Source organism: Bufo gargarizans, chromosome 2 (genome assembly GCF_014858855.1).
Source record: "Bufo gargarizans isolate SCDJY-AF-19 chromosome 2, ASM1485885v1, whole genome shotgun sequence".
In the NCBI taxonomy this organism is placed as follows: Eukaryota; Metazoa; Chordata; class Amphibia; order Anura; family Bufonidae; genus Bufo; species Bufo gargarizans.
The window spans coordinates 600,882,922-600,908,359 of record NC_058081.1 but is presented as its reverse complement, the minus strand read 5'-3'; the positions used below and the strand labels follow the sequence as shown (position 1 = coordinate 600,908,359).

Here is a 25,438-nt window from a genome sequence, read left to right as displayed (position 1 = left end):
TCGCCCGCTGTGCTCCCTGTTTGTTTTGTCTCCTTATATGCAAATGAGGCAACTTGGTTATAGTAGGCATTGACATTTTAGTTCTGCTGGGCGCGGTTATCTTCTCCCTGGCAGCTAGCGCATCCAATCGCAGCGCCCCTCTCTTAGCCAGGGAGGAGGAGCTCAAGTTCTCGCGCTCGGTCCGGATGTCTACAAGCTCAAGTTCTCGTGAGAACTTGAGCTCCTTCTCCCTGGCTAAGAGAGGCGCTGCGATTGGATGCGCTCGCTGCCAGGGAAAAAATAACCTCGCCCAGCAGAACTAAAATGTCAACACCTACTATAACAAAGTAACCTCATTTGCATATAAGGCGACGAAACGAACGGTTTTCCGGACATCAGTGGCAGCAGCCCGATAAGGTAGTATAAGAATTGCACACACTTTTTGATGAAAGGTCCTCTTTAAAGGGATTCTGTCACCTCCCCTAAGCCAAAAAACGATTGTAAAGCAGCCATGAAGCACAGCTTACCTGGATTAGGCTGTGCTCTTTTATCTTGAAATCCGTCCAGCAGTTACTGCAAAAAACGACTTTGATTGATATGTAAATGTGTCCTGAAGGTGCCCAGAGGGGCGTTTTTTTTCTTCTTAGAGAGCCCAGTACCGCCCCTCTTTCAGTGCCCAGCCCGCCTTCCTTGTACTGTCTAACCGCCCCCAGCCTGCCACAGCCTCTCCTCCCCCTCCCTCACGCCGAACGAACTCTCGCACAGGCGCAGTACCCACTGAGGGCTGCGCCTGTGCGATCAGCAGAAGACTGAGGGCAGCAGCTTCATCTTCGTCACTGGGCATGCGCCGAGCCCAGTGACGTCCGATGCTCGCTCTTCCCTCAGTCTCCTGCTGATCGCACAGGCGCAGCCCTCAGTGGGTACTGCGCCTGTGCGAGAGTTCGTTCGGCGTGAGGGAGGGGGAGGAGAGGCTGTGGCAGGCTGGGGGCGGCGGTTAGACAGTGCAAGGAAGGCGGGCTGGGCACTGTAAGAGGGGCGGTACTGGGCTCTCTAAGAAGAAAAAAACGCCCCTCTGGGCACCTTCAGGACACATTTACATATCAATCAAAGTCGTTTTTTGCAGTAACTGCTGGACGGATTTCAAGATAAAAGAGCACAGCCTAATCCAGGTAAGCTGTGCTTCATGGCTGCTTTAAAATCGTTTTTTGGCTTAGGGGAGGTGACAGAATCCCTTTAAGCCACTTACCTGTGCATGTTCCCAGTGCTGGGTTTAGCCACTCTGGCTTATTATAACTGCATAGAACAGCTCCAGGGCTACTGCGCATGCCCTGGAGCTGTCCTGTTGAAACACTATAGGCTACAGAGTGATGGCTGGTATATATTTACATGTAGAGGGAGGACAGGGAGCCAGAACTTGTAAAGAAGGCACTTCCAATAAAGCATTGCCATTGAAATTGCAAAGTGCTGTAATAATACCCCTTTAAGAATACACTGCCAATCTGTATTCTGTGATGTATATGTTTTTAACCTTTCATTATTAGGGACCCAGGCATTCCAGTGTCTTTACTGCAGCGAGTGTTTCCAGTTCCCGGGCGCTCTGCAGCACCACGTATCCACGGACCATTTTAACGAAACCGATAACACATTTGGTTGTGAACTATGTGGGGAGCTCTTCACGTCACAGGCACAGCTCGAGAAACACTATGAAATGGATCATCCTGACATAGTACTGGCAGAAGCACAGGCAGAAAATACTCAAGTTGTGCAGGTAATTTGTTCCTTTTGTGTAGTATATGTCATGGGGATCCATTTTCCCAACCCTCAGTGACCTGAGTCTACTACAGTTAAAGGGGTATTTTATGGTGAATGTTCCAGTTGACAGAAATGGACATGTTAGGACTGGCACCCGGTCCCTTTTACCAAAAATGTAAGTGTTTTGGCTCATTCTGATAGGGCTGCATTCACAAATCTGCTGTTTGTTGTGCTGAATTGTTCCAGAAGAATGTATCCCTTATACACAGGTTAGGTGATAAATGTATGATCGCGGGGGGCCCAACTGCTGAGACACCCATGATCACCAGACTAGAGGACACAAGCCTCTGTTCCTGAGGAGTTTGAATATACGTGCACACTGCAGCTCCACTCAAGATCCGTGGGACTGATGGAGATAGTTAAGTACAACACTTCGCTATCTTCATAAGACTGTTCGCGTGCCTGATCATCCTTACAATCAAATTTCTCCTTGCTGCTACAATACAGCAAAGACTAAGGCGCCATTCACACGTCCGCAATTCTGTTCTGCATTTTGCGGGTCCGCAATTAAGTTTTCCCGGAAAAAAATAATAGAACATGTCCTATTCTTGTCCGCAATTGCGAACAAGATTAGGCATTTTCTATTAAGTGCCGGCGATGTGCGGTTCGCAAAACACACACGGATGGGTGAATGGAGCCTAACGGTGGGCTCGTGACCCCTGTTCTAGTAATCATTGTGGGTCTCAGGCTTTTATGGAGTAACCCCTTTAAATATGGAACTTCCATAAAAAAAAATGACAAGTAATTTTTATAGAAACCTTACAGAGAACTTGGGTGATTTGTTCCCGATAACTTTCATTTTTGTCTGGACGGTGGCTTACAGGGGGCAAGGGTTAGGTGTGCTGGTCGTCTGTTACAGACACCATTATGGGAGAGAGCTACTGCTGCAGCCAGCAGATCTGAAGTTTTGTAGAATGAGGGGGAAAATGACTGATCTCCTGGGTAATACTTTGGCTTTTAATGTAAGGCTACTTTCACACTTGGGTTGTTAATTCCGTATCATTTTTTTTTTGGCTCCTAAAAAAAAAAAAAAAAAAATGAAGGGTCACTATTGACTTACATTGTTTTCAGTGACAGATCAATTTTTTGCCTTTTTGATGACCGGGCACAAAACCGCAGCTTCCAGCGGTTTTGTCTCCGTTCACTAAACAGAATGCTGCCGAAACCGAATAAATCCTGATGCATCCTGAACGGATCTCTTTCCAGTCTAAATGGAAAAGTTTTTTCCAGTATTGAGATCCTCTGCCGGATGTCAATACCAGAAAACAACACCACAAGTGTGAAAGTAGACAGAGTAAGATCAGAGTGGAGGGAGGATACTGAGAAAGGAATTTAAGATCAGCGGGAAAAAGGATATTAACAGAAGACTTACAAGGATTTTTTTAAAATCTACATTTAATAACCTAGACCAGAGTGTTTGTACTGAAACGTAAGCTCTCACCGTCTGCCTTCTGTCCTCTCTAGGTTATCCAGACCCAGGATCAAGTAGCAGCAGGAGAGCAAGTAATAACCTTAGACGAGTCCCAACTGGCAGGTTCTCAAGTCATTGTGGCATTACCGGACTCCCAAACCAGCCAAGCGGCTGGCACAGAACTAGTGGCCGTCAGCATGGAGGATTTATTTGATGGCACTGTCACACTTATATGTGAAGATGCTGTGCCAGGAGTGACACACAGAACTCAAAGCTAATGACTTGCCTTCACCAGGACCTTATTTTGGTTATCTATAGATGAATTTCTTTTCACCACTTGGAAGGTTCATGTCATGATTTTTATTTCTGTTTTTACACTCCGTTCTTATTTATTTCTCCTCCTCTGTGCACCTCTTGCTGATTAATATTGACTGACCAGAGTCTGGGCACAACGTCGAAGTACAGCCAGCCCAAAATCATTACAGAAGTTGTATACAGTCTTATGATAATACAGGGAAAGCTGAAGGAACTGTGATTGAGACTTCTGCTCCTTTTATCTGACCGCAGCCAGTGCTTCAATTGAATCTGTTTTACCTGCTCTCTTCAGCCCCTACCTAAGTGCTGTCAGCAGTTTAGCATGGTCAAAACTGCTGACAGATTCCCTTTAAAATTCCAAGCATTTATAATTTTCTTTTAAAATGCAGCTCCACTTTCAAAGCTTCTTTTGTTTACAATATTAGCAATTTTACGTGAATTTGAGGCAGAGATTTAGGTAAATTTCAATCTTCCTGGGGTGCATAGGTGATGCTTGATACACTCCTCATTCGGGTTGTCCTAATTAGGGCATATGGATGTCATAGAGCAAGTCCTTTCCTTGGATTCCAGTTTATATGCCTGAGGGGTGAACTGCTGCAAAGACTGGATGACTACCTATCACACATTCCTTTACATGGAAACCATGTAGTGCCACATTGTGTGTACACAGTGATTACGGCTGATAGCCGAGCAGGCGTCCAGATGGGAAACCTTTAACTCGATTTCATTTTTTTTGGTCCAATATTTTGTGCTGATTATTTTGATCTATATCTTTAGGTGTTAAGTCTCTGTTTTTTACTGATACAGAGTTCAAAATGCTGTGTTTTCCTTCACGAATCCATAGAGTAAAATGTTAGCTGCCTCCAGCAACCACTTGGGGGAGCAGTGCAGTAGAGGCTGCAAAAACACAGAATGGTATCTTTTATTGGGAGTTTCTGATCTGTAAGAAAAGGCCCTTGGATTGCAGTGACCATAAAAAGTGCCGTGGAGCCCCATTGACTAGCAACATGAAAATGGTATTAAATTTTAAAGGTAAGTTTATTTTTTGTAACATTGGGAACCTTTGCAAATAGCAAGTAAGTTAGGTAAGGGCCATGTATCCCTGAAGACTTCATTCACACAACCATTGTTTGGGTCCACATCCAATCCCCATGCTTTATGGATCACCATGGCCCCATTCATTTCACTGGGTGCATATAAAAATTCAGACATCTCACGGATGTCCTCTGTGTGGCCGTTCAAAAAATTATAGAACACACGCTATTCTAGTCCGTTTGCGGACAAGAATAGGCAATTCTATTAGGAAAATGCGGCATGCACACGGCTAGTACATATTTTGCAGATCCGTGGTTTGTGGACCACAAAATGTGTATATGGCCGTGTTCATGTAGTCTAATTCTACGAAAAGGAAAGAGGAGGATTTGGAGCTGTGTATGGAAAAAAAAATCGTCTCTCTGACCCCCTTATTATAGCATTAATTGGTACTGCTATAATAAGGGGGTCAGAGAGACGTTTTTTTTGTCATCGTGGTGTCATCGTGGACAAAGTGGAGGCTACCAAAAACAATGATAACCCCTTGCAATGAAATGATAAAAGCGGCTATATAGGCACTTCCTTTATAGTCTAGAAATTGGTTTATATGTACTGTTACTATCGAAACACGGTCTTCAGATGCAGGAGCATTTAGCAGAGATTGAAACTCCCTGTAGTAACCCTTCCTCTTAGGTGAGAGGAACATAATTTACAGTAATCTGTATGTTATCCTGGTCTGGAGGGGAAGAGTAGTTGGAGGAATTTTTTTTTTTTTTTTTTTTTTTTGTCTGACACCAAAGTGGTTGCTATGGACTTGTAGTCTGACAACCCTATTTAGCCTTGTGGTATGGGTAGCTAGCAGCTCCGATAAATGTCATGCAGCCCGGACAATCTGAACATTCTACAGGTGAAACTCGAAAAATTAGAATATCGTGCAAAAGTTCATTTATTTCAGTAATGCAAATTAAAAGGAGTTGTGAAAAGTTCAATATTCTAGGCTCAAAGTGTCACACTCTAGTCAGCTAATTAATCCATACCCCATGAGCAAAGGGGACCTGAGATTGTGACTTTGGGGTTTCATAAGCGATAAGCCATAATCATCCAAATTATAACAAATAAAGGCTTGAAATATCTCACTTTGCATGTAATGAGTCTCATATGTTAGTTTCACATTTTAAGTTGCATTACTGAAATAAATGAACTTTGCACGATATTCAAATTTCTCGTGCATGGCATTGGGGGACACAGCACCATGGGGTATATGTCCAACTACCACTAGGAGGCACTAGACACAAAAAGTGTTGGCTCCTCCCAGGTGGGCTATACCCTCTCCACAGGCACGAGGCTATCCAGTTTTAGTCTAGTGTCCGTAGGAGGCAGACCTGTCCTGCTTTTTTGCAGGTTCTGCTGTTTATTTTTATTCTTTTTTTCTCTCTTCCGCAGGTCGGTTTTTTTCCACCGTTATACCTGCTGCAGGCTGGGGCTCCATCGTGTTCCACTTTAGTTGCCCCCCCTGCGGGCGCGTACTTCGGTACCATCGCCGGTCACCCAGTCCCCACGGACTGCATCCGCAGTGGCTTGCCGGCATTCCCACGGTTCCCGTGTTGAGTCTGCCGAAGGGGGTGACCGTGCTGCGCCCGAAGACATCGGATGGTGAGTATATCGGATGGTGAGTATACTCCCCTGTCCCTGTGTCCCTGCCCCAGGGTTAGGTTCCCTTCTGTGGCCAGGGGGATGGGATCCACCTTAGCTGGGGGTCCTGGGGAGCCTCTTCGTTCCTCCTAGCCAACCCCCTCCCCCTCCTGGGGGGGTTATATTCATTTTTTTCCTCCCTTCTTTTCCCCCTCGGTTGGTCTTTTCTCTCCTCCCTGGCCACAGTCTCTCCCTGGCTTCCCCGCTACTTTAGTCCCCGGCTTCTGCCGGGACTAGGCCTCATCTTCTATGGCCTGTCCCCGGCTCCCAGGTGCTCTGTTTGCCCTGATCTGCCTATCCCCAGGTGTCGCTTCTCCCCCCCTACCCTACTCACCTATTTTTATGGTTCGGTGGGCCCTCTGTCGGCCGCGGTTCGCCCCGCCCCCCTTGCTCCATTCCCGGCCACCTCATAAATCGAGGCCCCGGCTTTTGGGCCTGCTAGGCCGCAATCTTCCCGGCCCCTCCCCCTTGCTTCCCGGGCTTTTCTGAGCCCCGCCCGGCCCTCGGGAGGAGCTATCTCCTCACCCTTTCCTGGGCTAACATGTTTTTTCTGTTGGAGGGGGTGGTTAACCCCTCGATTGCTTCATGTCCCCTGCAGCCCTACTGACCACCTCTTTTTTGGGGAACAGCTGCTGCTGCACCTCTTTGGGGGAACACTGCGTCCGGGTCAGGATAGACAGCCTCTGCTGGCTGCTTTTTGAGCATCTCTTCTCCCAACAGCTCCTCGGTCGCCACGTGTTTTCACGTGCGTCCGCTGTCTACAATGGCTGCCATGTGGTCATCCTGTCCCTGCTGGTGTGCAGTACCTCTTCCCAGATCCCATTGTTTTCCCTGAACAATCTTTTTGTGTAGGTTCCCCATGAATGGGTCCCTCCGTGTCAATGCCATGGGAACCTTGGCCGACTCTCCCTGGCAGTGTCGCTGGAACGCTACCAACCCAAATTGCGGCCACCTCTGCCCTCCCAGGGTCCTCCCTGCAGATGGGGCATGCTCAGTTAGGGGTACCTGCACCCGGGTTCGGCGAGGGGTAGCTCACAGTACACCCTCGGGTGGTCTCAACGGGGTCCCACCCCTCCTCGGCATCCTCGGATCCCCCCCAGGACAGGCCTGAGGCTGGTGACGAATCCTTCCTGTCACCCCATCCGTTGCCTCTGGGGACACCTCTGCACCGATTCCCTCGGAACAGAGCATCAGGCGGTCTTCCTCCATATAGAAGCCCTCTGGGAGGTCAAGACTACGTGCACGGAGGAACCTCTCCTACCTAAACAGGGTTGGTATCCCCTCTAGTGGATTTCCGGATGGTGCTCCCCTGACCGCACAGGTATTCAACCGCACAGGTAAGGCAGCCGTCCCCGTGTTTAGCATACTGAGTCACCTACCCGGTGTCTGATACGTACGCCTTCTCCTTAACAGGGGGGTTCCTGCACCACTGCCATAGGCTGTCCCTGACAAGCCTTCCTGGTTCCCCTATACCAGGGGTTATCCTCTACACATTTGAGAGTGTTTCCGTGGGGTTCCCATCCTGGTGTTGGTGTTCGCCACTCTACCTCATTACAGGGAGTTCCTGTTCTGGGCAAGCGGTTAGCTCGGCTATCGCCTCCTGTAGGTTGGTGAGTTCAGAGCAATTGTACAGCCGCCTTGCCCCTTTTCTTAGGTAGTGTACCTACAGGAGCCATTACTCCTGGCTGGCTCTATGGTGTTCCATACAGCACTATTTCTCCCTTCCGGGTGAGATATACAGGTCGCTTCAATTGCCGTTGCAATTGCACCTGTCTGTTCCCAGCCACTTTGCTCCTGTCATAGGTGGAGTACCTACACCATCTCCTGATGCTGTAGCCGATTCCCCTGGCTTGGCGCTATGGTGTTCCATGCGACACTATTTCTCCCTTCCTGGCGAGATATACAGGCTGCCTTTAATTGCCGCTGCAATTGCGCCTGTCTGTTCCCAGCCAATTTGCTTCCTTCACAGGTAGAGTACCTACGCCATCACCGGTGCTGTAGCCGATACCTCTGGCGGGCTCTGTTGTGTTCCATGCGGCAACATTTCTCCCTACGGGCGGAATATAGAGGCCACTTTCAATTGCCGTAGAATTGCCCCTGTCCGGTTCAGTTACCTGTCTGTTCCCTGCCGCCTTGATCCCTTAACAGGTGGAGTACCTGAGCCATCTCCGGATGCGGTAGCCGTTCCTCCTGTCCGGCTTTATGGTGTTCCATGTGGCATTTTCTCTCCTTACAGGACGAGATATTGAGGCCTCCTCCTATTGCCGTGGCCATTGCACCTACCTCATCATAGTGTGCACCAAACGGCCATCTTACTCCCTTCATGGGTAGAGTCCCTGAACCGTCTCCGATGCTGCAGCCGTTCAACCTGTCTGGCTTCTAGGGTGTGCTATGCGGCCCTGTTTCTGTTGCCATTGCACCTACCTGATTGTGGTGTGCACCTGTCTTGTTCTTTGTGGTACCGTGCGGCCCTACTGGGTTCCATTGTTAACGCGGTTGCTGTTGCACCTCTCTGGGTCTAGGGTGCACCATGCGGCCACATTGCTTCGATCTTAAATGTAGTTCCTCTAACACAGCCATATTTCTACTTTACAGGTTGTGTACCTGTACCCTCCGTATGCTGTCTCATTCCCAGATGCTGTGGCTATGTTTCCACTCTCCTTAGTTGGCAACATGCAGCCACTTTGCCCATATTTTAGGCGTGTGTTTGTAGTACCCCAAGCGCTGGGCCCTGTGGTGCGGTCTGTAGCTCAGACAGTTTCTGTATCACTGGGTGTTTTCTGCCCACGGGTTCTAATCTGTGCTGCGGATGTTGGTTCCATCCATTTGGTTCTTCCATACATCTGCCACTCCTTTACTGTCGCGCTCATTGGTCTCCTTGTACCTCTCAAGGCACTGTCTGCACCAGGCCCCCTTCGTTCAGCGTGTGCATGGTTTCCATGTCTGGCAGGTGTGGGCCAGCCCAACCCCCACCTTGTCGGTCTACTGCTACTTCTGGTAGCTCCAGTATATGACTGATCTGTCTGATCCGGCGGGTGGTCCTCATTCAACCACGCTCCCTACTCCGTGGCCAGGTGGTTGTTGGCCTTCGTGCTGTAGTTGCTCTTGCCTTCTCTTTACGGTACTACGGTATGCTGTGCTCCGCGTTACCCCATGTTATAGGGGAGTACTCGCGTTGTTTCCTAATTGCTGAGCGGCCCATTCCTGGTGAAGTACAAGGATCTCCACTGGATCTTCTACCTTGTTTGGACACGTAGCTGGTGGCATCGGCCGCGGCTGCGGTTTTCTGTCATCGCTGGATGTCCGCCACACGGAATCCTTCTGGGTCCACGGCTTTTATCATTGCTGGACGTCCTCCCTGATGGGTCAAGGACAGGACCTCTGAGCGCCACACACACCTGTCTGAATTTTCAGCTGCTTGCTCTGGTATCGGACAGGGCCCCGTAGTTCCTTTTGGGTCCAGGTGTTTTCGGTATTCCCTTGTATTTTCTGCTTAGTTGTGCTACATGGCGGAGGGGCAGTCCTCTTGGACCTTGCCGTCGTCTGCACCTGTCTGGTGCTTTCTCCCCCCTGGAAGTTTTCTGTATGCCGGTCGCAGCTGGTTTCTACATTTCTATGTAGGCTACCCCGGTTTTTTCATGGCGACTTCTGCATTCCTTATGCATATGGATGTCTGTCGTTTTGTGGTACATCCCGAGCTGCTGTACTTGCCCTCTCTGGGACAATGTTTAAGGTTTGCTGGTCAATATTCTTGGTACGGCTAGTTGTCCATGGCCTATGCCCCTTCCCCTATGGTGGTTTCTTTTCGCCTTTCCTGGATATTCTGGCTTGCGTTGTCTTCTGGTGGTTCAGCTTCTGGTTCCTTGTGAGCCCATACTGGGTACTCCTTTCTGGAGTCCCTGTCCCTGTTCATTTGAGGTCCTCTTGGGATTTGTGTCTCTTTTTCCAGCCTCCCACGTCAAGTACCTGGTATTGAGTGGTTTAGTGCTGCGGTTTGCAGTTCCACCGTATGGTCTCCTTCGGGAGGGACCTCCTCCTGTTGTAGGACCTTTCCTCTTTAGGTTTTTTGGAGTGCTCTCCTTCTACTCCCATGTCTCTCAGTCCAGTGTGTCCTGCCGAGGTTGCCTGGCCTGTATCTGGCTTCTTTTTTCCATGCTACTTCACATGCCCAGTGTTTCCTCTGGTCTTACGCTTCACGGTGATATCTTGTTTTCGGAGGCTTGCGCCTCGTCTCCTGTTTTTGGGGACGCAGGAGCTATCGTTCTTTTCCTGGTTTTTTACCTACAACCCCCTCCTTCTCCAGGGTTGGCGGTTTCCTCTAGCAGCCTTGGGTTTTCACCTTTACATGGGGCGCTTAGCTTCTTTCCTGGCCTTGCGGTGAGGGGAGTCCCCTCCCTTCACATGTGAGCCTTGCTATGGCTCCCCCACTCGTTTGGTTTTCAGTGCTTCCCTGTTTCTTTTCTCCCCTGGCCTTTCAGGGGATGGCCACAGGTTTTTTTGGGTCTGGAACAATGTAGAGCGTTGGGTAGTTTCACCACGCGGTGCTGTCCTAATTTTTTCTCCAGCCCTTGGCTGCGCTCTGTTTCCTTTTGCCACCTTCTTGCATTTGGGATTTTCTTCCAGTCATTTGTCCTGGGGTGCTGGCAGTCTTCCCTGCTTCTTCTGAGGTTTCTTCCTTGTTATGGAACCTCTTGCCCATCTCGTGTTTTTTCCCGTTGGGTCACATGGTTCTCCTGCACCTGTATGCCCAACCGGTGGCGCGTCTCTTCTTTTCCCTCCCTCAGGGACTGCTTTGGGACGTCCCATGGTGCTGTGTCCCCCAATGCCATGCACGAGAAAATTGGATTTTTTGTACTCACCGTAAAATCCTTTTCTCGTAGTAGGCATTGGGGGACACAGATCCCTCCCTATGTTTTTTCTTCCGCTTCTCCGGGCTGGTCTCTTGATCTTTCCCGGTACGGGAGTTGTTGGTTCCTTGCTTTTCTTCTCTCTCCTACTGCTTTTGGTACAAACTGAATAGCCTCGTGCCTGTGGAGAGGGTATAGCCCACCTGGGAGGAGCCAACACTTTTTGTGTCTAGTGCCTCCTAGTGGTAGTTGGACATATACCCCATGGTGCTGTGTCCCCCAATGCCTACTACGAGAAAAGGATTTTACGGTGAGTACAAAAAATCCAATTTTTTCGAGTTTCACCTGTAGGTTAAAGCCACAACCTACAATATCAGTGTATGAAGACATGTAGACCAGGGGTGCACAACCTGCGGCCCTTGATATCATTCTGTGCAGCTAAGTCTTGTGGCTGCTCGCATGCATTTTTCAGGAGGTGCAACCTGACATTTATAGTATGTACTGTGTGTACAATACGCCATAAATACAGTATTTCAGTTGGTGATAGCCCTTTAACTTTTATTTTCGGCCCTTAGGATTCCTTCAGTCTGACAACGTGTCCCCCCAACCAGAAAAGGTTGTGCACCCCTGATATAGAGACAGTAGTCACTAGCTACAGCTTGCTTAGGGCTCATGCACACACACGTATTTTCATTCTGTGTACGTTCCTTTTTTTTTTTTTGCAAACCGTATGCAGAACCATTTATTTCAGTGGGTCTGTAAAAAAAAAAAATATAACAGAAGTTACTCCATGTGTATTCCGTTTCTGTATGTCCGTTCTGCCAAAAAACTGAACATGTCCTATTATTGTCCGTATTACGGACAAGGATCGGGCTGTTCTATTGGGGGCCAGCTGTCCCGTTCCGCAAAATACAGAATGCATCTTCTGTATATTTTGCGGACCGTATAATATATACAGTTGTGTGCATGAGCCCTTAGTCTGTCCATAGTAACCCATTTGCACATGTATGTTGAAAGGATGCTGTCCAGTGCACCCCATCACCCATCTACTGTTCCATAGTGGTTACGTCTTATAATATACTGATGTATACTGTTCCTGCCATATAGCTAAAGTAACCCTATGGACAGGATTAGTGTGTACATTGAGCTTTTCCAAGGACATGCTAAACAGACATGACAAACCAGACATGGCCCAAGTCATATTTTTGCTTTATTTGATTTAGTTTAAAATTCTTACAAGATGATTTCCCACCTTAGACATTTATGACCTATGCATAGGAGGCAGTTGGAAGGCCGGAGGTTCCCCGACGCTTATTCTGCCTTTTCAGTAGCTCCCGTAGACTTGAACAATGTGCGGCCACATTTGATTTCTACCTGGTAAAACCCATTCGACTTAATTTACTAATAAAATGAAGTAGCTCAAAAAGCACCATGAAAAAGAAATCCTATAAACTCTTGGGGGCTAATGGCTTTCTATGCATGTACATACGCCCTCGGCTGTACCTAGCAGCTTTTTACTAAAGGTGGGAAGCTGTAGGAAATGCAGGTAATGTAGCAGAATCTAGTATTTATTATGGATGAATTGTTAACTTTTCTATAGATATAAATCTCCATTGTTTCTTCCTGTGGAAGAACACTGCAAAAAAAAAAAATTCTAGCTACAGATTCAGGTCTTTTTAATGTTCAGAAGCAGATTTTACATTGAGCTCAATAATGGCATCAGTCATCCAGAAAATATATCCATATTAAGTTCACGCCATTGTGTATAGTTCACGTCACTGGCTGAGTAAAGATATTTAAGTTGCTTGTTTCTTTAAGAAAAGGGACGTCTGTTTAAATCTAATAAATCAATCACATGTATTTTCCAGTTTAGAGGTTAATGACATTGTGTGCTGTTTATATTATTAGAATATCAAAAATTGAACTATACCTAATAAGCTTTATAAATAAACTTTTTAATTTAACGAGTCACTGTACTTTCACAGAATTTAATTTTATACAGAATGGTGTAAATAATACATTTCTCAATCACTTCATTTAAAAAAAAACTGCCTGCATCCACTTGAAAAAAGGCTGCAATGTCGTGGCCTTTAGTGGTCTCATTTCCCTCTTATTTGCAGTTGACTGCCTGTTGTCAGGCAAGATCCTTATTAGGCTATGTTCACACATCAGTTATTTAATCAGTTATTTTCATCAGTTACTGTGAGCCAAAACCAAGTGCTGGTCAAAAACAAAGAACTGTTGCAAATATTTCTATTATACCTTATCTCTGTGTAGACTTCACTGCAGGTTTTGGCTCACAATGACTGATGAAAATAACTTATCAAATAACTGAAGTGTTGCTCAGCCTTAGGCTACTTTCACACTAGCGGCAAAGAACCCCCCAGCAGGCTGTGCCGGTGAGCAGCCTGTTGGATCCATGTTGCCGCTAGTGCAGGCGTGCCCCCGGACTACCGCTCTGGCCCCATTGACTATAATGGGGGTGGGACAGAGTTTTGGGGGCATGCATGCACTAGTAGCAGCACAGATCCGACAGGCTGCTCACCCGCGGCAACAGTTCCTTGCCGCTAGTGTGAAACTAGCCTAAGGCTACTTTCACACTAGCGTTTTGACTTTCCGTTTCTGGGATCTGTAATGGGCTCTCAAAAGAGATCAGTTTTGCCCTAATGCATTCTGAATGGAAAAGGATCCGCTCAGAATGCATCCGTTTGCCTCCGTTCAGTCACCATTCCGTTCTGGAGGCAGACACCAAAATGCTGCTTGCAGCGTTTTTCTGTCCGCCATGTGGTGCAAAGAAAGAAGGATCTATCCTGGCACACAATGCAAGTCAATGGGGACGGATCAGTTTTCTCTGACGCAATAGAAAACTGATATGTCCCCATTGACTTTCAATGGTGTTCAAGCTGGATCAGTCATGGCTATAGAAGATATAATACAACCGGATCCGTTCATGACGGATGCATGCAGTTGTATTGTGAAGGAAGCATTTTTGCAGATCTATGACTGATCTGCAAAAAACGCTAATGTGAAAGTAGTCTAACAGACTCAAAATACAGCTCACAGGAAATGCGGGTGAGTCAAAGCAAGATGAGATAGTGGACCTGATAAAAGAACGGTTTCTACACAGCTTTTGATGATTATAGGTGTGTAATTTCCCTCTCCTTTATATGCTACTCACAAAAAGTTTGGGATATTTCTGGATGAACCAAAAGTGCACTCTAACCTTTAGAGGTGAACTTAATGTGACCTTCTCTAAACGTTTGAACGCACATGTCCAATTGTTCAGTGTTTCAGTACTCTTTGCACAACTTGCTATTCTCTAACAAGGAGCTTAACAGCAAAATTTACAAGTGTTCGATCCATGTATCACCCAATACATTTCCTGGTTTAATTAGAATTGGTATTTAAACAGTCCTCCTCATCATGCTGTTCACGTTTTGACATCATGGCATCATCACCAAGACGACACCTAACAATTGATCAACAGCTTCAAGCAGGATGTTCGCAGACTGAAGTGGCCACTGAGCTTAGAGTGTCACAGTGTCATCAGCAGGCTGCAATAGAGAGACTGGAAGAGTTGCAGAAAAAAAGGCATAGAAGTAGCCGTCCTTTGGCCACATTCCACACTGATGACCGCTTTGTTGTGAACAATAACCTGCGGAACCCGATGATGAATGCCACACAACATCACATTTAAGAAAGGTGAGAGGCACGCAAGTGTCACGGCAGACCATTCGAAACCATTTACATCAGTGTGGTCTGCGTGCTAGATGTGTTGCAAGGGTACCTGACGACAGACACCATCGTCTTGCATGGTCAGGGAGCAGCTACACTGGACGAGGGACTAGTGGCCGTCAGCGCTGTTCACTGTTGAAAGCCGTTTTGCGCTGATTGGTAATGATGGCCGCCAACGATGTTGGAGACGTCAAGGAGAGCTCTATGCATCGGCCACTGTTGTCACCAGACGAGCCTTTGGTGGTGGTGTTAGTGTGGTCAGGTATGTCTAGTCACTACAAAACAGCTCTACACAGTGACAAGCCCATACTATTTGAATAACATAATTAATCCAGTCATTGTGCCTTTGCATAAACGACACAAGCCTAATTTCATCTTCATGGACGACCAGCTCATAGAGTTTGCATCATTAGGGAACGGCTGCTGGAGAGTGGGGTACCTCAAATGGAGTGGCTTGTACTTTCTCCAGACCTGAATCCCATTGAAAACCTATGGGATCAGCTGAGTTGCAGTGTAGAGGCTCTTAACTCTGTTCCACACAACCTCAATGACCTGAGGGCCGTCCTTCAAGAACAGTGGGATGTCATGCCTCAGCAAACAATAAGCTGACTTGTGAACAGCATGAGATGTCATTGTTGAGCTGTAATTGATGCTCAAGGCCACATGACAAGTTTTTTGAGACATTGAAATTTTTTGTGGGGTATACCCACTAATGTTCTTGGATTTTGTTTCAATAAATAGTTTGAGATTAGGAAATCACCATTGCATTATGCTACTTAAATGCCCTACTTTTGATTATATATCACTGTAGCGTGAACTTTTTAAATTTTTCGTAAATTTGCCATGAAAGCCAAATATCCCTAATTTTTGGAGAGTAGTGTATGTTCTGTGCTGGCAGACTTCACAAAAGAGATATGCCCCTGCTTCTGAGTGAAATGCATCTAGCTGTGCAGCTGAAACAGGAGAGTATGGCTGAAAAAGACCAGGGAAGCTCAATAAAATACCTGTTCCTTCACAGTTATGATTGTACAAAGAAGCACAGCCATTATGCAATTTTTTTTTAACTGACATTTTTTTTTTTTTTTTCACCCTACATTAGAAAATACCAAGCGATCAAAAAGTCATACCACATAATCATACCAATCAAACCATCATCTCTTACTGGAAAAAAAAGGAGCCCCTACATAAGACAGTCGCCCCCAAAATATTTTTTTTTTAAATGCTTTATTATGTAAAACTGAAACAAACAACCCAAAAAAGTCAATATTTGCTATTGTGTCCGTAACAACCTGCTCTGTAAAAATACCACATGATCTAACCTGTCAGATGAACATTGTAAATGACAAAAAATAAACTGTGCCAAAACAGCTACCGTATTTTTCGCCCAATAAGACGCACTTTTCCCCCCAAAAAAATCAGGGGGAAATGCCCCTGCGTCTTATGGGGCGAATGCTGACAATTTAACATCGCTGGATGCGATGTAGAGTGAGCGGGGGCCGGGGGAGGGACTGGGAGGAGGAGCTGGGGGCCGGGAATAGCGGCGGGGCGGTGCAATCAATGTACTATAGCCCCGCCGCTCCGGTATACTAATATTAAATGTCTTATTCAATTAAAATGTATTAGATATGCCCCCTCACTCCTAAATTGCTAATCGTACCTTACATCCTATTCCTAGGTTCTGTAATGCAGGGCGGGCGGCAGCGTAACTCCTTGATGTCACGTGCCTGCGCCGCCTACTTTATGAATGAAACAGGCGGCGCAGGCAAGTGACGTCAGTGAGTGACGCGCCGGCCGCCCGGCCTGCATTACAGAACCTAGGAATAGGATGTAAGGTACTATTAGGAATTTAGGAGTGAGGGGGCATATCTAATACATTTTAATTGAATAAGACATTTAATATTAGTATACTGAAGGTGGGGGGGGCGGGGGTGGGCGGGCGAGCTGATCCGTGGATGGCACAGTTAAGGGGGGGGGGGGGGGGGGTCTGTGGATGCCACTGTTATGGGCTGGGGGGCTGTGGATGCCACTGTTATGGGCTGTGGGGCTGTGGATGGCACTGTTATGGGGTGGGGGGTCTGTGGATGGCACGTATATAACAGTGCCACCCACAGATCCCCCCTGTAACAGTGCCATCCACAGATCCCCCCCCCCCCCATAACAGTGCCATCCACAGATCCCCCCCTGTAACAGTGTGTCAGTCATCCACAGATCCCCCCCCATAACAGTGTCCGTCATCCACAGATCCCCCCCATAACAGTGTCCGTCATCCACAGATCCCCCCCCATAACAGTGTCCGTCATCCACAGATCCCCCCCATAACAGTGTCCGTCATCCACAGATCCCCCCCATAACAGTGTCCGTCATCCACAGATCCCCCCCATAACAGTGTCCGTCATCCACAGATCCCCCCCCATAACAGTGTCCGTCATCCACAGATCCCCCCCCATAACAGTGTCCGTCATCCACAGATCCCCCCCCATAACAGTGTCCGTCATCCACAGATCCCCCCCCATAACAGTGTCCGTCATCCACAGATCCCCCCCATAACAGTGTCCGTCATCCACAGATCCCCCCCATAACAGTGTCAGTCATCCACAGATCCCCCCATAACAGTGTCAGTCATCCACAGATCCCCCCATAACAGTGTCAGTCATCCACAGATCCCCCCCATAAGTGTCCGTCATCCACAGATCCCCCCCATAAGTGTCCGTCATCCACAGATCCCCCCCATAACAGTGTCCGTCATCCACAGATCCCCCCCCATAAGTGTCCGTCATCCACAGATCCCCCCCCATAACAGTGTCCGTCATCCACAGATCCCCCCCCATAACAGTGTCCGTCATCCACAGATCCCCCCATAACAGTGTCAGTCATCCACAGATCCCCCCATAACAGTGTCAGTCATCCACAGATCCCCCCATAACAGTGTCAGTCATCCACAGATCCCCCCCATAAGTGTCCGTCATCCACAGATCCCCCCCATAAGTGTCCGTCATCCACAGATCCCCCCCATAAGTGTCCGTCATCCACAGATCCCCCCCATAAGTGTCCGTCATCCACAGATCCCCCCCCATAAGTGTCCGTCATCCACAGATCCCCCCATAACAGTGTCCGTCATCCACAGATCCCCCCCCCCATAACAGTGTCTGCCATCCACAGATCCCCCCATAAGTGTCCTTCACAGATCCCCAGTAATAGTGCCACCCACAGACCACCATTAGTTCCAAACCCACCAAAAGTACACCTTTTGGTTAAAAAAAATTTTTTTCTTATTTTCCTCCCCAAAAACCTAGGTGCGTCTTATGGGCCGGTGCGTCTTATAGGGCGAAAAATACTATATTTTTTGTTACCTTGCCTCACAAAAAGTAAAATATAGAGCAACCAAAAATCATATGTACCCTAAAATAGTACCAACAAACTGCCACCTTATCCCGCAGTTTCCAAAATGGGGTCATTTGTTTGGAGTTTCTACTCTAGGGGTGCATTAGGGGGTCTTCACATGTGACATGGCAACTTAAAATGATCCCAGTGCAATCTACCTTCCAAAAACCATATGGGGTTCCTTTCCTTCTGCGCTCTGCTGTGTGCCCCTACAGCAGTTTACGACCACATATGGGGTGTCTCTGTAAACTACAGAATCAGGGCAATAAATATAAAGTTTTGTTTGGCTGTTAACCCTTGCTTTGTTACTGGAATTTTTTTTTTATTGAAATGGAAAATCTGCCAAAAAAGTGAAATTCTGAAATTTCATCTACATTTTGTCTTAAATACCTTAACCACTTCAGCCCCGCTAGCTGAAACCCCCTTCATGACCAGAGCACTTTTTACACTTCGGCACTACACTCCTTTCACCGTTTATCGCTCGGTCATGCAACTTACCACCCAAATGAATTTTACCTCCTTTTCTTCTCACTAATGGAGCTTTCATTTGGTGGTATTTTATTGCTGCTGACAGTTTTACTTTTTTTGTTATTAATCAAAATGTAACGATTTTTTTGCAAAAAAAATGACATTTTTCACTTTCAGCTGTAAAATTTTGTGAAAAAAACGACATCCATATATAAATTTTTCGCCAAATTTATTGTTCTACATGTCTTTGATAAAAAAAAAAATGTTTGGGCAAAAAAAAAAAATGGTTTGGGTAAAAGTTATAGCGTTTACAAACTATGGTACAAAAATTTCCGCTTTTTGAAACGGCTCTGATTTTCTGAGCACCTGTCATGATTCCTGAGGTTCTACAATGCCCAAACAGTAGAAAAACCCCACAAATGACCCCATTTCGGAAAGTAGACACCCTAAGGTATTCGCTGATGGGCATAGTGAGTTCATAGAACTTTTTATTTTTTGTCACAAGTTAGCGGAAAATGATGATGATTTTTTTTATTTTTATTTTTTCTTACAAAGTCTCATATTCCACTAACTTGCGATTAAAAAATTCTAGGAACTCACCATGCCCCTCACAGAATACCTTGGGGTGTCTTCTTTCCAAAATGGGGTCACTTGTGGGGTAGTTATACTGCCCTGGCAATTTAGGGGCCCAAATGTGTGAGAAGAACTTTGCAATCAAAATGTGTAAAAAATGACCGGTGAAATCCGAAAGGTGCACTTTGGAATATGTGCCCCTTTGCCCACCTTGGCAGCAAAAAAGTGTCACACATCTGGTATCGCCGTACTCAGGAGAAGTTGGGGAATGTGTTTTGGGGTGTCATTTTACATATACCCATGCTGGGTGAGAGAAATATCTTGGCAAAAGACAACTTTTCCCATTTTTTTTTTTATACAAAGTTGGCATTTGACCAAGATATTTCTCTCACCCAGCATGGGTATATGTAAAATGACACCCCAAAACACATTCCCCAACTTCTCCTGAGTACGGCGATACCAGATGTGTCACACTTTTTTGCTGCCAAGGTGGGCAAAGGGGCACATATTCCAAAGTGCACCTTTCGGATTTTGCAGGCCATTTTTTACACATTTTGATTGCAAGGTACTTCTCACACATTTGGGCCCCTAAATTGCCAGGGAAGTATAACTACGCCACAAGTGACCCCATTTTGGAAAGAAGACACCCCAAGGTATTCCGTGAGGGGCACTGCGAGTTCCTAGAATTTAGGAATGCAGTCTGAATGGAGCGGATCCGCTCAGACTGCATCAGTCTGGCGGCGTTCAGCCTCCGCTCCGCTCGCCTCCGCACGGACAGGCGGACAGCTGAACGCTGCTTGCAGCGTTCAGCTGTCCGCCTGGCCGTGCGGAGGCGTGCGGATCCGTCCAGACTTACAATGTAAGTCAATGGGAACGGATCCGCTTGAAGAGGTCACCATATGGCTCAATCTTCAAGCGGATCCGTCCCCCATTGACTTTACATTGAAAGTCTGGACGGATCCACTCAGGCATCTTGCGCACTTAGTTATTAATGCAGACGGATCCGTACTGAACGGAGCCTCCGTCTGCATTAATATGATCGGATCCGTTCAGAACGGATCCGATCAAGCGCTAGTGTGAAAGTAGCCTTAGCTCGTATGCCCTGGCAAACCAGATTTCTCCATTCACATCAATCGATGTGGATGAATAAATCATTGCCGGGATTTTTATATATATATATATATATATATATATATATATATATATATATATATATATATATATATATATATATATATATATATACACAAAGTGTTTGCCAAAGCATAGGAACGCCGCCTCCTCCTCAGCTCGTATGCCTCGGCAAACATATCTGTTACTGCAGAGGAGAAAATCCCGTCTTGCAGCGCCGCATACACGACTTGCGTGTAATCTGACAGCAGCGCAATGCTTCTGTCAGAATGCACATCGGTGCTGCAGCTGGTCGATCGGTTGGTCCACCTGGAAGGTAAAAAAAACAGAAAAGAAAAAACCAGGCCACAACGCAATAATTTTATTAACTTTGGAACAGAACATGTAAACTTTAACTTTTTTAACTGAACATTAACCTTTTTGCTTACTGGTGTTTTTTTTTTTTTTTTTTTTTTTTTTTTACCTTTATAGAACAAACCTCTCCTTCCCCCATGGGTCAATGTGCAAAGCGCAAATCGCCCAAAGATATGGCGAAGTGCGTTATGCACTTTGTCCCATGTGAAAGGAGACGTTTGCAGCAGCAGTGAGTGAATGGGCCCTAATAGCCCTGTGTGCCTGTCCTGGTGAGATGATCCCTATGCTAATAGTGTACCTGTGTGTGGTACTTCCGGAAACACTCTCCAAAGCATAGGGCAGGGTGGTCAGGACAGTCAGGACAGAAATAGCGGGTGTCACGCCTTATTCCACTCCTGCTACAGACACGACATCTTTTTCGGGGTGACAGTTGGGTTGAGGTACCAGGAACGACATTGGGGAAATGTCGCTCGTGTAGACGGCTAACTACACTGGTGGATGGGGCCACGGAACCTCCTGGGTACAGGAGGTTCTCGATGATCTCTTCCTGAAATTTGAGGAAGGATCCAGTTCTACCAGCCTTACTGTAGAGAACAAAACTATTGTACAGAGCCAATTGAATTAAATATACAGACACCTTCTTATACCAGCGTATGGTTCTGCGGGAAACTAAATACGGAGACAACATCTGGTCATTGAAGTCCACCCCTCCCATGTGAAGGTTATAGTCGTGGACTGAGAGGGGCTTTTCAATGACACGGGTTGCTCGCTCAATTTGTATTGTCGTGTCTGCGTGAATGGAGGAGAGCATGTAAACGTCACGCTTGTCTCTCCATTTCACCGCGAGCAGTTCTTCGTTACACAGTGCGGCCCTCTGCCCCCTTGCAAGACGGGTGGTAACGAGCCGTTGGGGGAAGCCCGCGCGACTAGTTCGCGCGGTACCACAGGCGCCAATCCGTTCTAGAAACAAATGCCTAAAGAGGGCCACACTTGTGTAAAAATTGTCCACATAAAGATGGTACCCCTTGCCGAATAAGGGTGACACCAAGTCCCAAACTGTCTTCCCACTGCTCCCCAGGTAGTCAGGGCAACCGACCGGCTCCAGGGTCTGATCTTTTCCCTCATAGATCTGAAATTTGTGGGTATAGCCTGTGGCCCTTTCACAGAGCTTATACAATTTGACCCCATACCGGGCGCGCTTGCTTGGGATGTATTGTTTGAAGCCAAGGTGCCCGGTAAAATGTATCAGGGACTCGTCTACGCAGATGTTTTGCTCTGGGGTATACAAATCTGCAAATTTCTGGTTGAAATGGTCTATGAGGGGCCGAATTTTGTGGAGCCGGTCAAAAGCAGGGTGGCCCCTGGGACAGGAGGCGGTGTTGTCACTAAAGTGCAGGAAACGCAGGATGGCCTCAAAACGTGCCCTGGACATAGCAGCAGAGAACATGGGCATGTGATGAATCGGGTTCGTGGACCAATATGACCGCAATGCATGCTTTTTTGTCAGGCCCATGTTGAGGAGGAGGCCCAGAAAAGTTTTAATTTCGGAAACTTGGACTGGTTTCCACCGGAAAGGCTGGGCATAAAAGCTTCCCGGGTTAGCGGTGATAAATTGTGTGGCATACCTGTTTGTTTCGGCCACAACTATGTCTAAAAGCTCCGCAGTCAAGAACAGCTCAAAAAATCCCAGGGCCGAACCGATCTGAGCTGTCTCAACCCGAACTCCAGACTGGGCAGTGAAAGGGAAAACTACAGGTGCGGCTGAAGTTGGGGACTGCCAATCAGGGTTTGCCAGCACCTCTGGGATTCTAGGGGCTCTACGGCAGGGTGCGGACTGGGCCGGGGGGCAGGGAGGCAATTGCCCCCCAGGCCGCCCTAAATAAACGGCCGCTGGGCCGCACCGCCGATCACCACAGGCGGCGCGGCCGTGCTGTGGGGCAGGGGAGGGAGAGGCGTGTCCCTCCCCTGTTCTTCTGATAGTCCGCAGGCACTAATGCCTGCAGCCTATCAGAGGCCGGCTCAGGAAGCGCGATGACGTCATTATCATCGCGACGCCTGAGCCGGCAGCACACGCTGCTGATGGAGGTAAGTATTTTTTATTCTTTTTTTATTCTTTGCGGAGATCTGGCACTATGGGGGGGGGGGGATCTGTCACTATGGGGGGGGGGAGATCTGGCACTATGGGGGGGGGGAGATCTGGCACTATGGGGGGGGGGGAGATCTGGCACTATGGGGGGGGGGGGAGATCTGGCACTATGGGGTGCACTATGGGGGAGATCTGGCACTATAGGGGGAGCTGGCACTATGGGGGGCACTAAGGGGAGCTGGCACTATGGGGGGCATTATAGGGGGAGCTGGCACTATGGGGGGCACTATAGGGGGAGCTGGCACTATGGAGCGCACTATAGGGGGAGCTGGCACTATGGGGGGCACTATAGGGGGAGCTGGCACTATGGGGGGCACTATAAGGGGAGCTGGCACTATGGGGCGCACTATAGGGGGAGCTGGCACTATGGGGGGCACTATAGGGGGAGCTGGCACTATGGGGGGGCCTATAGGGGGAGCTGGCACTCTGGGGGGGTACTATAGGGGGAGCTGGCACTCTGGGGGGTACTATAGGGGGAGCTGGCACTATGGGGGGGACTATAGGGGGAGCTGGCACTATGGGGGGGACTATAGGGGGAGCTGGCACTATGGGGGGGGGATTATAGGGGGAGCTGGCACTATGGGGGGGCACTATAAGGGGAGCTGGCACTATGGGGGGAGGGCTGGCACTATTGGGGGAGCTGGCACTATTGGAGGAGCTGGCACTATGGGGGCATTTCTTACTGGCACATTATGGGGGGCACCATGGGGGAGAGGAGCACTATGGGGGTAACTGGGGGCTCTAAAGGGGCTTTTTTTTTTAATTATTGGCACATTCTGGGGGGCACTATAGGGGAGAGCAGCACTATGGGGCATCTGGTGCTACTATAGGGGCATTATTTGGGGGCACTATGGGGAAGTGGGGGCTCTAAAGGGGCTTTTTGTATTGGAACATTATGGGGGGCACTATGGCATTTGGTGGCACTAAGGGGGCATTTTTTACTGGCACATTATGGAAGGCACTATGGGGGAGTGGAGCACTATTGGGGCATATGGTGGCACTAAGAAGGGGCATTTTTTTACTGGTACATTGTGGGGGGGAGGAGCACTATAGGGGCATCTGCTGGGGGCACTAAGGGGCATTTTTTTACTGGCATATTATGGGGACACTATGGGGAAGGGGGAGAGGAGCAGTATGAGGGCATTTACTGGGGCACTATATAGGGGTATTTTATACTGGCATACATTATGGGGACATTAGCTCAACTGCGGGCACTAAGCGGGGGTATTTCATGTACTGTCATATTATAGGGAAAATTAGTACTACTAGGGGGTATTATGGGGAGCTTTACTACTACTAGGGGCTATGAAGAACATGATTACTAGGGCACTATAGGGGCATTATTACTACTAAGTGTGCTCTGGCAGAGAATTATTTCTATTGGTGGGATTTTGGGGAGCATTGTTACTTTGGGGGCACCCTGGCATAGTATCCGCTTAGCACAATTATTTTTGGGGGACATTATCTTTATACTATTAGTGTCTGGGCGCAGTTATTTTTTTAGAGCGCTGTGTGCCAATAATTGTTTAAGGGGGCACCATCTGTGTGGTAGTAGTATTTCCAGGGGGACTGTTTCTGCAGTATAGTATTGGGGGTGGCAGGAAACTAATGTCTGTTTCTCAATCTCTGCAGTGAAGGGAGATGGCAGAAAAATCATCATGGCGGTCTGGTCTGAATGGAGAAGATGAGGAAAGAGAACGTCTACAACAAAGGTGACATCACTAAATGTAAGAGGTATGTGGCGCTATGTAGGAGAGAAGATGCTCCGGCTCCTCCTCCTGCCATTTGCAGAAGGAGGATTCAGAACTGGGTGAGGATGACTAAAGGGGGCAGCAGGCCACGGGCGGGTGGCAGATGGTGGGGGGAACCACAGGCCTTGAGCAGGATCTGGGGAGGGAGGAGAGCGGAGGAGCTTCCTGGCTGTAGCTTGTTATATAAGCAGGCAGTGCAGCCAGGACGGCCTCCCCTCTCCGTATGATGTGTAGAGACAGGCCGCAACTATAAAATGTCAGCTGTACAGTGTGTGTTGGGCGTGGCCTATTATATGTAGGAGGGGCTTTTAATGATGGGCGGGGCTAAAAATGGGCCACTTGACTAGATTTGCCCCCCAGGACTAAGGCTGCCAGTCCTCCCCTGCTCTACGGGCACGTCTTTGCGGTGGCTGCGACGGGGTCACTACTGCACGTGCCACCGTACCAGCTTCAACTGCCCTTCTGGTGCTCGCTACTTCACCAGGTTGTACGGCAGTGCTGGTACTAGGTCCAGGGAGGGCTGGGCTGCTGGTGTATGCCTCACCACGTAATCCGACAGCACCAGCCCCACTCTGCTGCTCTTGAAGCGGATCCTGCGCAACCTGTGGTCTAGCGACACGGGGCCGGGTACGCCTGGTGGTATCAGGGACCTCAGCCTCCTCGTCCGAACTTTGGGTCAGAGAGCCACTGCTTTCTACAGGTTCGTATTCTGACCCGCTGGATTCATCAGATGAGGGTTCCCACTCCTCATCCGACTGGGTCAGAAGCCTGTAGGCCTCTTCAGAGGAATACCCCCTGTTTGACATTTTGG

General features: G+C 48.0%; 1 protein-coding gene across 1 annotated transcript in view; it reads left to right on the top strand.

The window, feature by feature from the left end:
• ZBTB40 (zinc finger and BTB domain containing 40) overlaps positions 1 to 5,561 on the top strand; it is a 63,363-nt gene extending 57,802 nt beyond the window's left edge. The window contains 3 exon segments of the mRNA XM_044281945.1: positions 1,521 to 1,747; positions 3,256 to 3,457; positions 3,460 to 5,561. Of these exon segments, the coding sequence (XP_044137880.1) occupies positions 1,521 to 1,747; positions 3,256 to 3,457; positions 3,460 to 3,524 (494 nt within the window). The 3' untranslated portion in view covers positions 3,525 to 5,561.
• Positions 5,562 to 25,438: the final 19,877 nt, after the last annotated feature.